The sequence below is a fragment of the Parasteatoda tepidariorum genome, chromosome 11 (assembly GCF_982258835.1).
Source record: "Parasteatoda tepidariorum strain Cologne lab strain chromosome 11, Ptep-v5.0, whole genome shotgun sequence".
Classification (NCBI taxonomy): Eukaryota; Metazoa; Arthropoda; class Arachnida; order Araneae; family Theridiidae; genus Parasteatoda; species Parasteatoda tepidariorum.
In genome coordinates this window covers 1,786,357-1,806,165 of record NC_141765.1, presented here as the reverse complement: position 1 = coordinate 1,806,165, position 19,809 = coordinate 1,786,357, and the positions used below count along the sequence as shown (strand labels likewise).

The following is a 19,809-nucleotide window of genomic DNA, read 5'->3' as shown; positions in this document are numbered from 1 at the left end:
GTGGTCTGAATGACTTCAACAAGAGAACTGTTGAAAGTTCCTTCATGTTAACGTCACTTGTTGCGTATTTAGCCATATCTCGGAAAGCTTTTAAGTAACCTTTTGTACGCTATTATCAATTTAGTTGATCCAAAGAGGATTCGACGTAAAAAAATTTAATAGTGATCTTTTATTGTTTATTATTTTATTTAATAAGGGTCGAAAAAAATATTGAATTTTAAAGTACGCAAATTGTAACATCATTTTAAACTGTCTAATCTTAAGTAACAAAGTTCAAAATTTAAACAAAATCGCTTGAATAGTCTCTAAATTATAAAATCACATGAAAGTTATACTTTTAATTCTCCATTTCTCAAGAACTATTCGATCAATTTCGATTTTTCCTTTATCATTTAAAACTGCAAAGTTTAAAATTATGTAAAAATTTGTATACTAATCTAAATTCATTCGATTGAAGAAAACTAAACTAATTGTACTCCTGACTAAACTATAGGGATCATATTTTCAAGATAGTGGTTTCCCCTTCCCCCCCCCCTAATTTTTCATATTCAAAAATCCAAATCCGCCGAAAAAAGGTACGTTTACACAGGAAAAGAAAGTCTATTTATATATGTTTGTTTTGTTTTGTATGTTCTGTTCTGTACTTTAATTATAGTCTGCACTAATTAATCAGCATATTTGAGGTCACCTTTTGAAATTTTATGATCAGTTCATAGTTCGTGAAAATTCAATCATTAGATCAAAAGTTATTCTGGGAAATATATTTTTTTTTATTTCCCGCACTGTACATGGTTATTTTATTCGTATACATGCAGTTGTTAGATGTGAATCTTAGAACCAAACAGAAAAAATTGTTTTCTTAAAAGTTAAGAATTTTTATTTATTACATTACGTAGTATATGATTAAAAGTTTTTAAACAGTTAATTTAAAAAGAATTTTTCATAACATTATTTTGATATTTTCTATTTTCTTTAGTTTGTTCTAAATGTAACCGTAAATGCAGTGAAATTTTGAAAAGAACTTATGTAATAATTTGTATTATAAACATTGTCATAATAAAATTTATACATGAAGCCAACTTGATACTGATTAAAGAAACAGTACAAAATATATAGTTTTAATTGGTAGTATGCTCAAATATCATTGGCCTATAACAATTGAAAAGAAATGTATCACAAAAGTCACATTCCTGATGCAGAAATTTCTTCCCATTTTGTATGGATAAAGTAATATTAATAATTAAAGTATTGTTATAATGAATTACTTTACATTATTTTTTATACTTTTATTTACTAAAAAAAGTCAACGAGTAATACTTTAAGCGATTTAATTTTTGTGATTTCGGCAACTTTTTTCGAGTTCCGACCAAATTGAACCGGTATTATAACGTAACGAATTTTGCTAGTTACTGTGTGAGGAAGTAGCTGTTATATTTAATGAAAATGCGACTAATATTTATGTTTGAGCCGTGGGGGCTCAGGGTATTCGTTTTCTAATGAGGCGAACCGGATTCGAATTCCAGCGATGGCTGGTCGATACGGAATCCGCACCCGGCTCGCACCGATCATAGCACTAACGTTAAGTATCCTCTTCAGTGGTTGACGGATCATGATTAGACGGTACATGAACGGATTGGGATCCGCTTGCAGTCAGACTAGCCGTTGAAGGTTTTCATGGTTTTTCTCTCTGTGTAACAGAAATGAGTGTTAGTTCCATCAAAAAGTCCTCCACGAAGGCAAATTTCTCATAATATTTGATCTAGGAGTTCCCTTGTCTTCTGAATGAGGTTCAAAATTACAAGGCTACAGAGTTGAACATTAGTTATCGTAAACCCAAAATTAGGTCGGCTCACCGACGGCTATAAAATAAAATTCATGTTTGTTCAATAAGGTAGATTAACAGTTAAAACTGCCGTCACAAAATCACATAAATCGCGTTTAATCCATTAGTATGGTTAAAACAGTGAACTGTCCCATCAACCGTTTATTATAGGAGAAAACAAAAGAATTCTTTTAAAATTAGAGACTGATAGAATCTGATTAAAACTGATCTTTTATATCAATATTCTATCCTTTAACGTAATTTAAAGCAGAGATCTGATATAAAAAAAAATTTTTCCTTTCAGCTTCCAACTGGTTCGGGAGGGGTAACTTCATTATGTCCCCAGAAAACAGTTACTAATGAATGGGAACTCTTCGTAGGTACAAATAAAAACGTCATTTTGGAAGGATCAGTCATGTGGGCTTTAAATCCCGTGGTTCATGTAAGTATATTTGCAGGGCATTATTCTAGATATCAGTATATCACTTTATGTTTCACAAATAAAAGCATGCGTTTTTTTTAAAAGAAAAACCACACAGAAAGAAACGTAAAGCGTACATTGAATAACGTTAATTTGATATTTTCCTAACAATTCCTAAACTTAAGCATTTTTGACTGCATTACTTTTCTTGAGAAGATGCGATGCGATGAAGTCTTTATATGGAATAATTTTGAATGATAACATTTATGTGGCAACTAGGGGCTAACTCCCTGCTCGCTGAGCTCGCTTACACCTGAAATTGCTTCCTCCCTTCCTTTCGGATTGCGTCGCAATTCAAACTCGCTGCGTTAGAATGTTTGTGTATTTTGTCGGCTCTGGAATCTTGTATATTTTAGTCTAACTTTATATGTATGCTGATACACTTTTAAAAAATGAAACTCTTAAAATACGTAACGCTTACATTTTGTGAAAGCTATGAATCAAAAACATATAATTTAATCTATATACGTAAGATTTTATGTACGTATATATATATATATATATATATATATATATATATATATATATATATATATATATATATATATATATATATATATATATATATATATATATATATATATATATATATATATATATATATATATATATATATATATATATATATATACGTATATATATATATATATATATATATATATATATATATATATATATATATATATATATATATATATATATATATATATATATATATATATATACATATATATATATACATATATATATATATATATATATATATATATATATATATATATATATATATATATATATATTAATATATATATATATATATATATATATATATATATATATATATATATATATATATATATATATATATATATATATATATATATATATATATATATATATATATATATATATATATATATATATATATATATATATATATATATATACACACTGAGTGGCCAAATTATTATGACCACCTCAGAGTTTTATGCAAATGAGTTATTACGTCACAGCGTTGCAGCTAGAGGGCAAGATAACCATAACACGGGAATGCTGGACAAGTGAGTCATCAGTTATACCGTGTTGCTTGCTCAGATATGGGAGAGAAAAGTGATTTAACTGAATTTCAACGTGGAATGATTGTGGGTGCGAGATGTGTCGGAACGAGCATCAGCAAAACGGCTGCACTTGTGAAGTGTTCTAGAGCAGCAGTTGTTAATGTGTACAAAAATTGGACAATCAAGCAAAAAACCGGATCTCAACGTCAGACCTGTGGTCGTCACAGGGTACTGAATGCTCGATCAGAGAGAAGGCTGGCCAGGGTTGTGCAGAGCAACAGGAGAGCAATAGTGCGACAAATTGCAAGCGATCTTACTCAAGGAGAAACTGTGAACGTCTCTGAACGTACTGTTCGACGCACATCGCGCCGTATAGGGTATGGAAGCAGATGACTGAAGGGGCGGTCATAATAATTTGGCCACTCAGTGTGTGTGTATATATATATATATATATATATATATATATATATATATATATATATATATATATATATATATATATATATATATATATATATATACAGTGAAACCTCCTGTTATGGACACTCCTGCAAAACGGACGCCTCTCAATACGGACATATTTTTAATTCCCCGGAAACCTTCAATGAATAAACCATTACGTACATTCTCCGCAAAGCGGACACTCCTGTAACCGGACGCGGACAGTCATTATGGTCCTGAAACGTTGTTTTTTATCTCTACAAACCGGACACCTTTTTCTAAATAAATTGCAAGCTAAAAAAATTCAACTTTTCACCATTTTTAAAGCATGTAAATAAAGCTTTTTGCCTTATCCTTAACTAAATATATTGTTAAGCTATTTCACCACCGAAAAATCAATTCTCCTGTCACCTTGCCTTATCTTTGTAAAGAAAGGAGAGAAAATGGTACTGCACTCCTGAAATAATTCTGACATCGGCATCTTTTGATCTTTTCATCTGGACCACACAGGTTATGAGACCCCTCAAGTTGAAATGACTTCTCTCAATGCTTCTTCCCCATTGAAAATTTCTTTAATTTTCTTATCAATTTGAAGACTGTATTTAACACAACTGGGGTAAAAAAGGAGAACAGAAGTATAATCTTTGAGGTGTTTATATAAAGGAAACATTTATTCAAACACTTGATAGCTGATCAATTGCGAATAATCATCTCCATAGGTCCTCATGACTTACAGGTATGTATTACTTTTTTTTCTGGGAATCATGGGAGGTTTATTTTCCAAGAAGGTATTAACCATGTTCCCTATCAAATGATAAGTAGGTGTAAGGGGATGTGAACCTAAAAATTTAAACGGACTGAGGACAGTACGCTCCTATTTGGTATTATATGTCTAACTTGAGTATCTCTGCTAATAGGAAAATTATATTTATTTATTTATCTGTAGCTACATCCAGAATTATGTATTTATATCAAACTTCTTTATATATTCATTTTTATCTTTCTTATTGTTTAAATAAATATTCATGTAGATATTTACAGTATCCTTGTAGATATTATTTAACTATTCTACAGAAGCATATCTTTGAGAATATTCTAAAAACAATTTACGGTGTTAAATTTCGTTATTAGGGTACCCTTCCCGTAAACGGACAACTCTCATAAACGGACAAATTTTTTGGTCCCATGAATGTCCGCTTAACGGAGGTTTCACTGTATATATATATATATATATAAATATATATATACTTCAGTGTTTGAAAACACGAAATATCTTACATGTTTTTCAATCACTCATGAAATTTTCCTTCAATATAAATTCGCAAAATGAATAAAACCGAAATTGAAAGATAAGAAAATAAAGAAAATTATAACTGATTGAATCCGAAAGGAAGACGCATCTTTCTCCCGTGGTATTTATAAAGCATCATTAAAACAAAAATATAGCTTTAAATTATTATTGAATCTTCGCAGATTTATGAGAATAATTTTAAAAATTTGGAGCAATTTGTTTCATATGAACTGTTCGCTGTAAACCTTTCATTTCCTCCAGACTTATAGCTAGCTCAATTTGTTCCAAGTATCTGTTATCCACGCGAGAAGAGAATTGTCATTCAAAAATTTGTAAACATGTACAGTAGGGAGCAGAAAAATTGAGACCTTTAAAAATGTCTTATTTAAGTAAATGAAAAAAGAAATCAGAAATTAAAATGTGTTTCAAGAAGTCTTATCTTTATACAACATTGTACAGATAAATAAGTTATAAATTCTTTCTCTTTTAACAGTAATAATCATTTGAAACCGTCTTTGCACGAGGTCTCAAAGTCTCTCGTAGAGAGACTTTGAGAGTATCTAAATTTATTTCGTCCCATATTTTAACAGATATTCCTTCAGTTCTTTGAATGTTTTTTTTCCCGCTTTTTCGAGACAATTTTTAATTTTTCTCTATAAACCTTTGTGGAACTAAAATCAGGAGATGAAGCAGGCCACTTTTAAATATTTATTCCATTATTATCAAGCCATTTTGTGGCTTGTCTAGAAATGTGAGGACTGTCTCAAGTTCAGAAAAATCCATTATCCCTATGGAGGGAGCTAATTGTACGCTAAATAGATGCCAAGCTCCCACCCTGAACTTATATCAATATCGCCAACTCTTGAAACGACATTGCACTACCTCCTTTTTAATTGCTTTCTTATTAATAATAATAACAGTTGTTAACAACAATCATCAATTCACAAGTAATAAGAATTAATAAAAATGATATCTGAAAATCGTTAGAAATGTACGTCTTTCTGTCCATAATTAAAGAAACTGATGAAAGAATAATAAATAAAAAAATTTCTTGCAAACGATTTTCTTCTTCAGCGAAACGAAAGTAAAAATTCTTTATCTCACATTTGATTTGTTAAGAGCATGTCAGCATAAGAAGCGCTATTTTTCATGGTCCAATCAAATCCAATGGTGCTGCAACGTCATTTAGCTGTGTCTATTTCAAGAACGAATGTTCCCTAATTTATTGAAATGTGTCGCCTTGTCTAGTTTTCCAGTAAGGCTACGAAACTATAACTTTTTTTTAAATAATTCTATGATATATATCATAAAAGAAAGCACGAATTAAATTTCTGTCAGACATGTTTTACTTTTAAAAGCTTTTGTATTGTTTTGAAAGCATCTTTGCATAATTTGATAACGAAATAAAGCGGAATTACATGCAGTCACGGATGATTACTTAAATCCTATGCCGCAATGGTCTTTTCTTAACTTGCAACGGCATTCTTTTGTTTTAACAGAGTATCTCCATAGGGAGATAAAACTTTTTTTAATTGTTCAGAACTCTATTAATAATTTTTTCGTGCTATGCATGATATTTTATGCTTATCATTTGCTGAGTAAATTGAAGGTCCTTCAAATCCTTTCGTAGCTCTGTTCTTTCCAGTCCTTTCCATCAGTTTTCGAACGTCATGAATACCCACGCTTATTTAAGTTTCAAGTTTCATTCGATCTCTTTCTTGCCTGCACATAATTCTTTTCTGAAATTACATTTTTAAAATGAAATATATTTTTAAACAAATTTTTTTATTTGTATTGAGTAATTACGTTCAATAGTTTAGTTCTCTAATCTTTTATTTACAAAATAAAATTGTAACAAGAATCACCGTAAGTGAAATCAAGAGAAAGGTTTAATTTTTTTTTCGCTCCGTACTTTATGATTAAGCATTCATGCTTATAACAGCTCATCGGCTTGAAATTTCAGTTCCTTGTGACACACGCCAAGGAAAGCAATTATAATAATAATGACTTTTTTCATAGTACAAAAGAAATCTATATATACATAAAAAAAAAGTTTTTCTAGTGAATGAAACAATTTTGCGTTTCTGACCTCGCAAATGTTGATAAAAAATTTTTTAAAAAAATAAAAAATAAATATTCAGAAAAGGTGAAAATTTTTACATTTTAGATGTAAATTAGAAGCATTTCTGAGACTATTTAAATGATTCCCAACAAAGTGAAACTTCTCTCCCTATTTTGTAGTTATTTCTGCTGTATGGGTAATGATGTCAAACATATCTTCCATAAACATAACTACAGAATAGATTAAGTGAATTATTATTGAAAGTTAATTTTAATTTTTCGGAAAAAAATATCCGATTACAGTGCATTGAAGAATTTATAAAAAAAAATATGTTACTCATTTTTAAAATGATCTGAGAAGGAGGAACCCTCTCATATTAAGTTGAGGACAACTATGACAAAATCAAACAACATTTATTACCAACTGAAACATAATAACAAGATAAAAACAGAAAAGTAAGAGTTAAGTGTGAATGTGCACAGAGCAATGTTCGAAGCTTCTTAAATACTGAAGAAAAGTACAAGGTTGCCGATCCTTTGTACGTCATCCAGCTGATTCCTTTGGCGACTACGCACCATGCCTGGCGCCACATCACTCCCCACAGGAGTTTCATAGTCGTCAGATTCTGAAACGAACTCTTCTTCCATACCGAGTAACGTACTTCTTTGAATCCGATATCTTTTCTGCCAAAAGAGACTCGGAAGGTGTAGTTGCAGAATGGTCAGACTGGCCAGGAGAATAACCGTGGATTAAAGAGAGGGTCTGGTCCACTTTCAAATACGCTGGTATCAACCTGTCGATGAAAATCCACTTTTTCTTCGTGGAGATCTGCAGAAGATAAATTTTAGCTTTTCTCTTAAGAGCTAAATATGAACCATCATACGGAGGTTGTAATGATCTCCGTACGGTGTCATGTCGCTCGAACACATGCGTACAAGTCTGAATATCCTTAGGCACATAAACAACCCGTTTGTTATGCCAAACAGAAGCTACAGGCTTGACCTCACTAAATGCTTTACGCAACTGAGAAATCAATTCAGACTGCGAGATGTCATTTCCCGAGTTAGTAAACAACTCTTCGGGAACCCTCAATGTTTGCCCATAGATTAACTCAGCAGATGAGAAGTTCCAATCCTTTCGAACAGCTGCCCTCAAACCCAGGAGAACTAATGGTAAATTATCAAGCCAAGAATCTGTAGTATAACACATAAGGGCAGCTTATAATGTTCGATGAACACGTTCAATCATCCCATTGGTCTTAAGATAGTATGCAGTTGTACGTATAATTTCAACACCAAGAATTTGTGCTAATTTCTTGAAAGTGAAGGAATCGAGTTGTCTTCCCTGATCATTTGAAATTCTAAGAGGAGCACCAAACCGTGAAACCCAATTGAAAATCACTGCTCGTGCTACTGTATTTACCGTGATATTTTGCAGAGGTACCACCTCAACCCATCGTGTAAACCGATCAGTTAAAGTCAAACAGTACTTATATCCTCTACACATCGGTAAAGGGCCAATCAGGTCCTAATGCATATGTTGGAACCTAGCATTAGGCACAGGAATTTTGCCCAATGGAGATATTAAGTGTCGATGTATTTTAGCCTTTTGACAACTTAAACAAGTGCGACACCACTGAACAATGTCTTTTCGAATTGAAGGCCAAACATATGTACAATACATAACTGTCTAACAGTAGATGGGGCACTGATGTGTGCAAGATTATGTACAGAATCGAAAATCATTTTTCGAAATTTCATGGGTACATACAAACGAGCACTAGGTTGGGAGACATCAAAATACAAATTTACATCAGAATTAGGCAAAACAATTAATTTAAATTTAAGATTAGTAACATCTGGATTTTTTAAATATACCTGCAATTCCTCATCAGTCAACTGCTCAGCTGCAACTTGCATATAATCAATTTTGTCAGGAAAAGCAATTTCTTCTACCCTTGACAAAGCGTCTGCAACTAAGTTTTCTGCGCCTGCTAAATATCGTAAAACACAAGTAAACTGTGATATAAATTCTAGTTGTCGTAAACGTCTTGGAGAGCACTTTTCAAAACTTTGGGCAAAGGCGTGTGTCAAAGGTTTATGATCAGTTATAACATGAAATACCCTTCCTTCCAACATGTAACGAAAATGAACTTTTGACAAATAAATCGCCAAAAGTTCTTTGTCATACACAGAATATTTAACCTGGTCATTATTTGACTTTTTGGAGAAAAAGGATAAAGGTATATAACCAGATGCAGTTTTTTCATGTAAAGTGGAAGTCTGTGAGTTTCTCTTCGGTGGTGGCTCCATTCTCTTAGTGGAAGAGAGCTTCCATGGTCTGGCATTAAGGGCTTGAATGGCTTGATAGGCTCCACCGGCGAGATGCATATAGTATGGATCGTTCGTTGCGAAGAAAATCTGTACGTAGGCATTGTTCACTCTGTTAATTGCATCAACATCAGTTGTAATCGATAGTAGATGGTCTTTCATCTAATGGGGGTCATAGTGTTTAGGCAGTAGATACCGCTTATCTAACATAGATGCAACATCAATAGATGAGGTTCGTGGGCGGTCGGAAGGGCTAACCTTTCCGCCGCGGGCAGTTCGATGAGACATGGTTCGCACAGAGCTAGACTCTGTAAAGGTATGGTCATTAATGTGTGCACAGAGCTTGAGCTTGAGCTGAGATGGAATTCGAAGTACCTGTCCGCCAAGCGGACACTCCACTTCTTCATCGGTTGTGATGCCTGTAGGCGACTGAGATAATGTCCATAGAGATAAAACAAATATCAAATCCCAGTTGGAGATGGGCATGAATTGCAGTTGTGGATCATCATTCCGAAGGGGAAGACCCCTTGAGTAAAGTTTGAAGTAAACCGAGCACTTCTTGATTTCCTGCAGTTCCTTCACGATGGTGACTAGGTGAAGAGCTGCGGTAGCAGGTGTATCCTTAGGCTGTGAGGTTTTTCTTCTGGGGCGGGCCTCGCACCCAGAGAAATTGGAGGTGTGGCTTCCCTCGCAGTTGCAGCACTTGGCGGGAGAATTCCTATCCTTCTTGCATTGAAATGAGTAGTGCATTTCTGCACATTTCATGAATCTGGGTTGATTTGAGCAGGATCGCTGAAAATGGCAGAAGCCCTGGCATTGGAAGCATTGTGGCGGCCGCCGGCAGCCTAGAAATCTCTCGGTACTAACTGGGATCTGTAGTATACGCTTCGTAGCGAAGATCTTTTCCTGATCTGCTATTGGTGCAATGATGAGAAAAAGGGGGAGGAGCCTATAGGCCCCGCCGACCCTCTTCTTGAACTGGATAACTTCGTGAAGTTTTAAGTCCATCTTTCCAAATTCATGGAAAATATTTTCTGCATCAAAATCATCTGGTTTCCCACGAATGAGTATTTTGGCGTGCTTTGTAGGCAGAGCTTTTTCAGTAACTTTGGAAGTCTCTTTGTCATTATCGGGAGTCTCGTTCGTAGTCTCAGATGTAGTAGTAGTCGTTGGCTCCGGCTGAGATAGGGACTCGGAAGGAGAAGAGTTGTTAGTTGTTGTAGGCGATGAGCTATCAGTGGTTTTAGTAGCATTAGTGAGCTTCTTCTTCTTCTTCTTTCTTTTCTTTACCTGTGGCTCTTTGTTGTTGCTGGTGAATTTTTCCGCTTCGGAGGACGAAGCCTCTTCAATCGACTCTTGAATCTGCTCCGTTTCCATAGGAGGGGTGATGTTGATTGCCTCAGGAGCTTGGGTGCTCTCTTCCATATCCATAATTGGACTTTCCACGGGGGGATTCGGCTGTTCAGGCATGGTTGTTTCAAGAACTGGAGTTGGTTTAGCTGAGACGCAAATCCTTGTTGATACCTCGGGAACTAGGAATTCAGTCATGGTCGGTTGCTTGTAGTCAGGAAAATCAACCTTTAGACGAGGTGTAGTTGTCCTTGGAGGAGCGCTAGACATAGTCTTGAATCCCCTGCCGGATCGATGGTTAGAGCCCCCACATGAGGAATAACCAACACGTGAAGGTACAAGTCCAGGAGCATAACCTAATCGTGATGACATGATTCAATCGCACAGAGCTGGTCACAACACAACCGCACTCTGCTTACGCTTGAGTCCAATGGTGTGGTATGTGCACGGAGCAATGTTCGAAGCTTCTTAAATACTGAAGAAAGGTACAAGGTTGCCGATCCTGTGTACGTCATCCAGCTGATTCCTATGGCGACTACGCACCATGCCTGGCGCCACAGATCGGAAATGGAAAACCGCAGGAAAACCTGGCGCGGAGATGAAAAACCGCATTTTTACCAAATCCCTATAATTTGTAGTTGGTTTCTAACATGATAAAATGATTTTAAAAAACTTTCGCATTTTCGGTGCTTAGACCGGCTAAATCGCTTTAGCCAACCTATTATAGTTGTTAACGATAAAGTATAAATTGGAGGAATTATGTTGAATAACCAGACGCTATATCTTTCGAATTCCTTTTTATACTTCGCCAGCTTGGTTTCTTATTTAACATTATATAAAACTCCTTGACAAAATGTGAAATATTAATGTTTTACTTCCGATTTTAAGCATTCTATGCATAACTTAGATATTCAACAAAATGTCTAAATTTTTTACTCATGCATACAATATATGAAAAATGCTGCCGTGATTAATGTTCTGTCTATTTGTATGGCGGCAGTTTTCACAAAGTTGAATTATGTTAATTATAGGGACACTGTGATGATGTGAGAGCTCTTGCTTGCCATCCTGATAAGGCATGTTTTGTAACAGCTGGACTAGATCGTTACATTTGTAAATGGGAAGTAAACAGTCTCATTTGGAAAGTTCAAAGTGATGTAAGTAATTTACCCATTCTCAAAACTATTTTTTATTTTCTCATCAAGGTGGTTATGATATTCGAATGTGAAATTATTCTGTGAATTATAAGACGAAATGAAAAAAAAAACTTACATATATCAGAGCAGTTTCTTTTATTATTGATAAAGAGAGTTCGTTAAATGAGAAACTCTAATGTAAGATGCAAGAAATTAAAAAGATTTTGAACAATGTTCATAATAAATATTAAGAGTATTTCACAAACTGTCACTTACTAGATTTGAGATGACTACTAGGTGTCTGTAGATTATATAAACAGTAAAATATTTTGGGAAATACGCAAGGAATCGAAAATATGCGTGGGAAATATTTTCGAGCGCTCTATTTAACAACCCAATCCCTAAAAGTCGGATAGCGACAACTTTAAAATCTTAAATAAATCCCTTCTCTATTTTTTTATGAAAGATTTGGGTGCTCCATAAAAATTTACCCCAATTTGACTTACAAGTTTTTGAATTTACGTTCACAGTGGAAGCTATAATCGACGAAAATGAAAATGGTGTAAAAATGTCTTAAAATGGTAACATCTCGAAAGCCATCAGGTTGAAACAGAAATACAAATGTTTCGCTACTTTTTATTTTCGAAAAATATCGATGAAATTTTTTTTGACAGTGTTTATTTTTATTTAAGCAGTTTGTCCATTTCAAACAGTTTGTACCCTATTTTAATTTTCTCGATTACATTGCCATCTGTGAGGCAAAATGCATAATGCTCATTAGGATTACTTTTTTAGCGGTTTCAGGCAACACCTCCTAGAAAAAGGAAGGCCTTAGCACGAATCAATTTAGTAGTCGATCTAACGAAGTTAACTGCGCAGTAGATGAAAAATAAGAAAGATGTCATTTCGTTAGGGGTACTAAGCTGTGCAGTGGTTGAAAATACGAACTATGTCATTACGTTTGGCTACTAATGAATATTTATGGTAACCCGTGCTGAGGCCTGCTCTTATCTAGGAGGTGTTGCTTCAGGCCGCAAGTCCCCTGTGCACCTCAATATAAAATACTTTGCAGTTCTATTGGTTATGTAATGGAAACATACTTTTAAGTAATCTTCTTATTGTATTTTGTTAAAATTTCGAGTTTTGATTGCCAATGGTAATTTTTTATTTTACACTAAGAGTAATAATTTTGTTATTTTACTGTTTATTTTAACTATTTATTATTTTACTATTTATTATTTTACTATTTATTTTTACTATTTATTTATTTTAATTTTTCTTATTTTACACTAAGAGTTGAATTTTTTAATTTTTTTATTGTGCTGTATACGTCATATACACCACAATAGAGATCTGGTCTATCGTGTATGCATGTCAAACGCGCTTAACTAGTTAATATCTTGGCATGGACTCAACACAACAAGATACACCGTTTGTAGTGTTCATATGACTTTAAAATAGTGTAAGGCTGGATAGTTGTGAATTTTAATGATGGATAGTTCGTTAAATCTCGCCAAATAAATATAGATCTGGGGACTGTGGAAGGAACAAATTGTAGTCTTCATCAACCAATCTCATCAAATTATCCACAAGATCACACTGTAAAAAAGGGACCGGGATAGCCTGGTCGGTAGGGCGCTGGGCCCATTTCCGAGAGTTCGAACCCAGCCGACCGAAGACTCCCCGTGTTGTAAATGATGACTGATGCACGTTAAGTCTGTCGAGTCGCAAAGTTCTCAATGTTCCCATAACAAATCAATACCTCTTGGGGTGCTGGATTGGAGATTAGTCGTTCTCAGATTCAGGTCAAAATTACGACCTGTGGATGAATGAGTGGATGTATGAATGGGTCCGCCCTATAAACGGGTGTGACATATGGGTGAGGCAGAAGTCGAATTTTTTTCCATAGATGGTGCCACTGGAAAACAAGAACAAGCGCACCCTTCTGCCTTAACAGGTATACGAGAGAGAGAGAGAGAGAGAGACACTGTAAAAATTCTGCTAAATTTATAGAAAAAACTATCAGCTGGTGTGCCAGTATTAAAGTGTTTACTCACAGAAAAAAATTTTTAGCTTATGAATGTAAGCTTATGAACTTATGAATAAAATCTTAGCTTATGATTTTATGAATAAAATTTAGCTTATTAATTTATGAATAAAAGAACTATATTTAAAGGCAGCAACCTTAAGACTGCTTTCGAGCTAAAGTGGTCTTTAAGATGTTAAATATGCAGAGTGTTTCGTAAAGACCATCCTTCATATGCTTTATTAGAATCTCTATCAAAAATAAAGGCAACGAAGTATAAACATGACAGTTTGAAAAAAAGTTACAAAAATTTAAGAAAAAGTTTTTAAGGGAGAAAAAAGTACAACCGAAGTCTTACAAACTACAGTAGACAAGGCTGTTTTCTGTGAACTCATGTGTAGTTTTTTTTTTTTTTTCATTTTTGATAAGAACTCTAATTAACAATATTAAATGCGATCTTAACGAAACACCCTGTATGCAGGACAGCTTCTTGCTTGAAAAATATACTACCCTACAATAATGAAAGAGACACTTTCAGTTTTTCCCATTTTTTTAAATTTCTCACGAATTACTAAAATAATTATTTTGTAACTTTAGAGGTGTTTAGTTCATGCAATTTTTTATACTTATCAATGAGATATAAATCTTTCAGAGGTTTGGGGGGCCTACAATAAATTACGAGAGAAAACAATTATTTTTGAGCACTCCATGCCAGACAATCAAGCAAGAAGCTTGAAACTAGTATCGTTTACTTAAATTGTTATTTCTTATAATTGCACAAAATTTCGTAAACCTAGCGTAAGTTTTACTGGAAAAATGGACATTTTTATAAGAAAACTAATTTTTGTTTTTGTTTTACGTTTTTTGCTATAACTTTAAAAATATTCAATAGATATAATATTAAATAATATTCACAAATATTCAATATTCAACTATTAAAAATATACAATATTCGACTATTAAAAATATTCAATATTCAGCTATTAAAAATATTCAGTATTCAACTATTAAAATTATTAAATACTCAAATTTTGTTGTAATTTAAAATTAATTACAAAATTATTGATTTAAAATGCCAAAAAAATTTTTTAAACTGCTTAAGATATGAGTATTTAAAGTAGTTCTTTTATACTGCACATGCTCAAAAAAAATTTACAATTTATTCGTAATTTTAAAGTGAATCATATTTAGCAACGAATGAAAAAATTTGATTTGTATGTCGTAAAAATTTAAGAAATTCCAAGCAATTTTCGAAATAGTTTTTGTACTTTTTAAAAGAGCTCAAACTGATAAGGGGATTTCCTCTCATTTCATTTTATACTATTAAATGAGATTTATTGAAAATGAGACCGTCTTTGTGGGGATGGATCATTCTCCATAAAAGTATATTTTCTTTCTTTATACCATTAAATTACGATGATTGTAAGGTTATGTTATTAATTTTTTCTAATACAAAATAAAATTTGTGGAAAACCCCTGATCATTTTGAGCATTCTTTTAAAAAAATACAAAAACTACTTAGAAAATTGCTTAACATTTCTTAAATTTTTAAGATATTTAAATCAAACTTTCTTCATTAGTTGTCAAATCCGATTCATTAAAAAACTATGAAGAAACTTTTTTTTAATTTTTCTGCACATGCATACTATAAAAAAACTGCCTTCAATACTTATATTTTGAGCAGTTTTTAACGAATTCTTTTTTATTTTAAATTAATAATTTTGCATTTAATTTTAAATTATTCCAAAAATTTTGCTTAATTCCATTGATAAAGTTATAGGAAAATGTAAGGCAGAATAATTATTTTTTTTTAAAAATGTCCATATCTCCATTAGTATTTACTCTAGGTTTACAAAATGTTATGCAGTTATTAAAAATAACAACTAAAGTAATCGATGCAAGTTACAAGCTTATTGCTTAATTTTTTGGTATAGGATGCTCAAAAATACTTGTTCTCTCTCGTAATTTGTTGTCGGTCCCTCAAATCCTTAAAAACTCAAAACTTTTCTGCAAAGTATGAAAAATTACATGAAAAATTGCACTTCTAAAATTAAATAAAATATTTTCTTAAGTATTTCTTGAGAAATTGAAAAACATGTAAAATGAAATGGAAACTTGCGAAATTCGATAATTTCCTATCATTGAGGTTTGAAACTTTTCAAAGACTATAATCTATTTTTTTTATCTGAACTAGCCAATATCTACTACTATTCTATTATACTACTATTCTATTATACTACTATTCCACTATACTACTATTCTATTCTACTGCTATTCAAGATATTGTTTTCAGAGTGAGTGCTATTCTATAACGATTCATCCACATGGAAGTATAGTAGCTGTAGGAGATGAACATGGAGACGTCACATTTCTCAATATGGAAGATGGATTACATGTTACGACGCTTCCTGTAACCAACACTCCTTTATTCACATTAAAGTACTCTCCTGGTAATTCATTCGCAATGTCCTTCACTAAAAATCTTTAATTATCAAAAACTTTTTTTTTCTCTTTCCTTCGATGATGCCCATAAAAATATGGGTTTGTAAATATTTTTGGTAATGGGCCTTCCATATAATGTAAAAATTTTTTCAATATTTTTTATCTCCCTTCTCCTCTTGTCACAAAGTGTCATATATGTCAACCCCTGTCACATGTCGTGCTATATAACACAAAGGACTAGTTATAGTCATTTTTCAATTTTTTTAAAATTTAACTACGTTTGCTTACATTTTTGAGCTTAATGATTTTATATTGGCACTTTATTTGGAGAAAAGATCTAAAAATAAATTATTTAAAAGCATTTAAACTGCTGAATGTCTTGATCTTAATCAAACTTTGTGAAGTCACACGCTCCCAAACTCCTTCTGATTGTCACAATTTCGAGAACCCCTTCCCTCACCTTCATGCGTGATACGACCTCTAACCGTCTTACATCTTAAATATCATATTTTTCGCTCAAAAACAATATTAGGCTCGAAAAGAAAAAATATGAAGTAATTTAGATCTAAAAAAAAAAGAAAGAAATATTACACTACACTGTTTAGCTAAGTTTTTTGGTAAAAAATTTTTTTTTAAATAGCTCGACATAAATACATTCATTAAACAGAGCCATGTGCCTGCTATGGAATAAACACCCATCATACTTTAAACTGTCAATGGAAAGAATCCGTTATTAAAATCGATCCCCTTATTACGTTTAACATTTTAAAGTTAATAACGAAATAATTAAACATTTATCACAAATATATTAAACTTTTTTATGCGACAACGAATCAAATTATAAATGAACGAAGTCGAGATCTAGTGCACAAAGTATTTTATGTAAACTTTTGATTTACTTACTTTTTCTATAAAACAACACAATAAAAGAAAAATTGGTCCCTTTCATTAATAAACCATTTTTATTCTATTAAAATTGGGATATTTGACAAAGCATGGAATTATATAAGAATGGGGAAAACCGCGATCACGTATGGAAAATATTTTTTGCGAGACCAGTGACATTAAAAAAGATCTGAGGATAAATTTAATTCAAACTATAGTTTCATCTCATGAAAAGGACATTAATATTGAATTCTCTTTACAGATGGAGATACATTAGCAATTGGAGGAGCCGATGGCAATATATATTTATTTCAAACGCACAGCAATGGATATATGTATAAAATTGATTTTGTTCTAAATGTAAGTACAATATAATCTGCAGAATACTATTATCCATTCTCTGAAATCACCACCTAATTTCTTTTATATTGACTATCTTTACATAAAGTGAAGTTTTGAAAAAATGATAATAGAACGAATCATAAAGCAAAAAAACAAGACTAAAAACATCAAAACCAGTTTCGTGGCCGGGGGAAGCAGAATTTGAAAAACTGCTCTTAGAAACTCCTCAAAGTTTCATCGAACAATCTCATTGATTTTGATGTTAATAATTCCACCTTCCTCGCTAATGACTAAACAGATTTTCATGCTGCATTTGCTTCGCTTATAATATTTTTAGGGGAGAGTCGGGTAGCCTCGCCCAGCAGGTACCCCCGCCCACTGTCAATTTCATATGTATAGAATATTTTTTTAAGTCAATGGGCCATCGGACATTAATTGTTATATTAAAAAAAGATTATTTTCAAAGTTTCAAGTATTTATGCTGCTGTTAACATGGTAAACAATAGTTTTGAAAATATGTTGAATACAGTAGTCATGAAATTAAGAAAAATTGGCTGAATGTTTCGATTAAACTTCATTTTAATACTAAAAAAATAATTTTTTCTATACATACAGCATTAAAGTATGTAGTCTTAAGTTTAATTTGCACGAAGAAAGAAGTCTATATGTGAAAAACTGCTCGCGTAATTACAAATTTTCAAAAAAATTGGATTTCGGGTAGCCCCGCTCACATGAATATCGGGTATCAACGACCAATTTTATTTCGTTGATAAATGTACGGTTGCAAAGATTATTATTTTATTGCTTCAAATTTGAATGTTACATGCATTTTAACAAAAAATATTGTTGTTATTAAATGATTGTTATTAAATGATAGAATTCACTAAAAGTATATAAATATGTAACAAATAAAATAATTTTGTGATAAAAATGATAAACAAGGTATACCTATAGTTTAGAGTTTTAAAATGATATGTCAAGGGGTTAAAATCATGAAAAACCATGTCAAAAAGACTCACCTTTTATTATGTATCTCAAACGAGCTTTGCTCTCGTTACTCTATAAATTCATTGGCCAGAGATTGATGACGTTTCTTTATTTTTATGCTTTAATAATTGCTTTTTAATAATCATTAATTAATTTACTTTAAAAGATTTTAAATTAATCAGTGGCTGAAATAACGAAACGCACTGTTTATAGTGTTCACTTTCATTGAATAGATTAATCTCTTTGATTAATTTATTTGATTTATCTTCAATAAATTTAAAATTGTTATATATATTCAATCAAATAATTTTAAAATTTCCACTTTTATTTGTTTCAAACTTTATTTTTTTAAAGAAAAACAGTATATCATTAATTTTAAAAAAAATTGTTTTATTTGGCAATTCAAAAATATTTATTTTTCATCGTAATTTAAAATGTTTTTAACGAAAATTTATGATATATTGCAAACTTTTAAAGATGTTTTAAATCCCATTCATATTGAATATGTATGTAAAAATAAAATCTCTTCCTGTGTGTTAAAAATTTAAATAAAACAAACAATTTTATAGGGATGTGTTCCTATTTTAATGCTGGATTGGTCGGTGGAGGGTTCATATCTACAGGCCGTATTCACAGACAATGACTACCATGATATCGTATTCTGTAAGTACAATCTCATTGATTTAATGAGCATTCTTAAATAGTTTTTATATTCAATTAATTTATATTTTTTCCAAAATTGATCAAAGAACTGATGGGAGATCTCAGAGATCATGCTAGGTAAGAAAAGTATATTGGTGTACAAAATTACGAGATTTTTCTGAAATGGTCGATTTTCTCCAAAATTATTGAACAGTTTTTAAGAAAATTATTTTGTAAGGTATTAACGTAAGTTCATATAAAACAAATTAACTAATCGTATTATCTAATAAACACGTATGATGGCGCGTTATACACATTTCAAAGTGAAGGTATGAAACATTGGATACAAAACAATATTCACAGACAATGACTGCCATGATATCGTATTCAGTAAGTACAATCTCTTTGATTTAATGAGCATTCTTAAATAGTTTTTATCTTCAATTAATTTATATATTTTCAAAAATTGATCAAATAGCTGATAGGAGATCTCAGAGATCATGCTAGTTAAGAA

At 32.0% G+C, this 19,809-nt stretch overlaps 1 protein-coding gene across 1 annotated transcript in view; it reads left to right on the top strand.

Annotated features, from left to right (window-relative positions):
* LOC107437024 (echinoderm microtubule-associated protein-like CG42247) overlaps nt 1-19,809 on the top strand; it is an 84,536-nt gene that overhangs the window by 53,107 nt on the left and 11,620 nt on the right. The window contains exons 11-15 of the mRNA XM_087154682.1: nt 2,127-2,264; nt 11,867-11,992; nt 16,291-16,447; nt 17,587-17,684; nt 19,223-19,316. Coding sequence (XP_087010808.1) covers nt 2,127-2,264; nt 11,867-11,992; nt 16,291-16,447; nt 17,587-17,684; nt 19,223-19,316 — 613 coding nt within the window. The remainder of the gene's footprint in view (nt 1-2,126; nt 2,265-11,866; nt 11,993-16,290; nt 16,448-17,586; nt 17,685-19,222; nt 19,317-19,809) is intronic.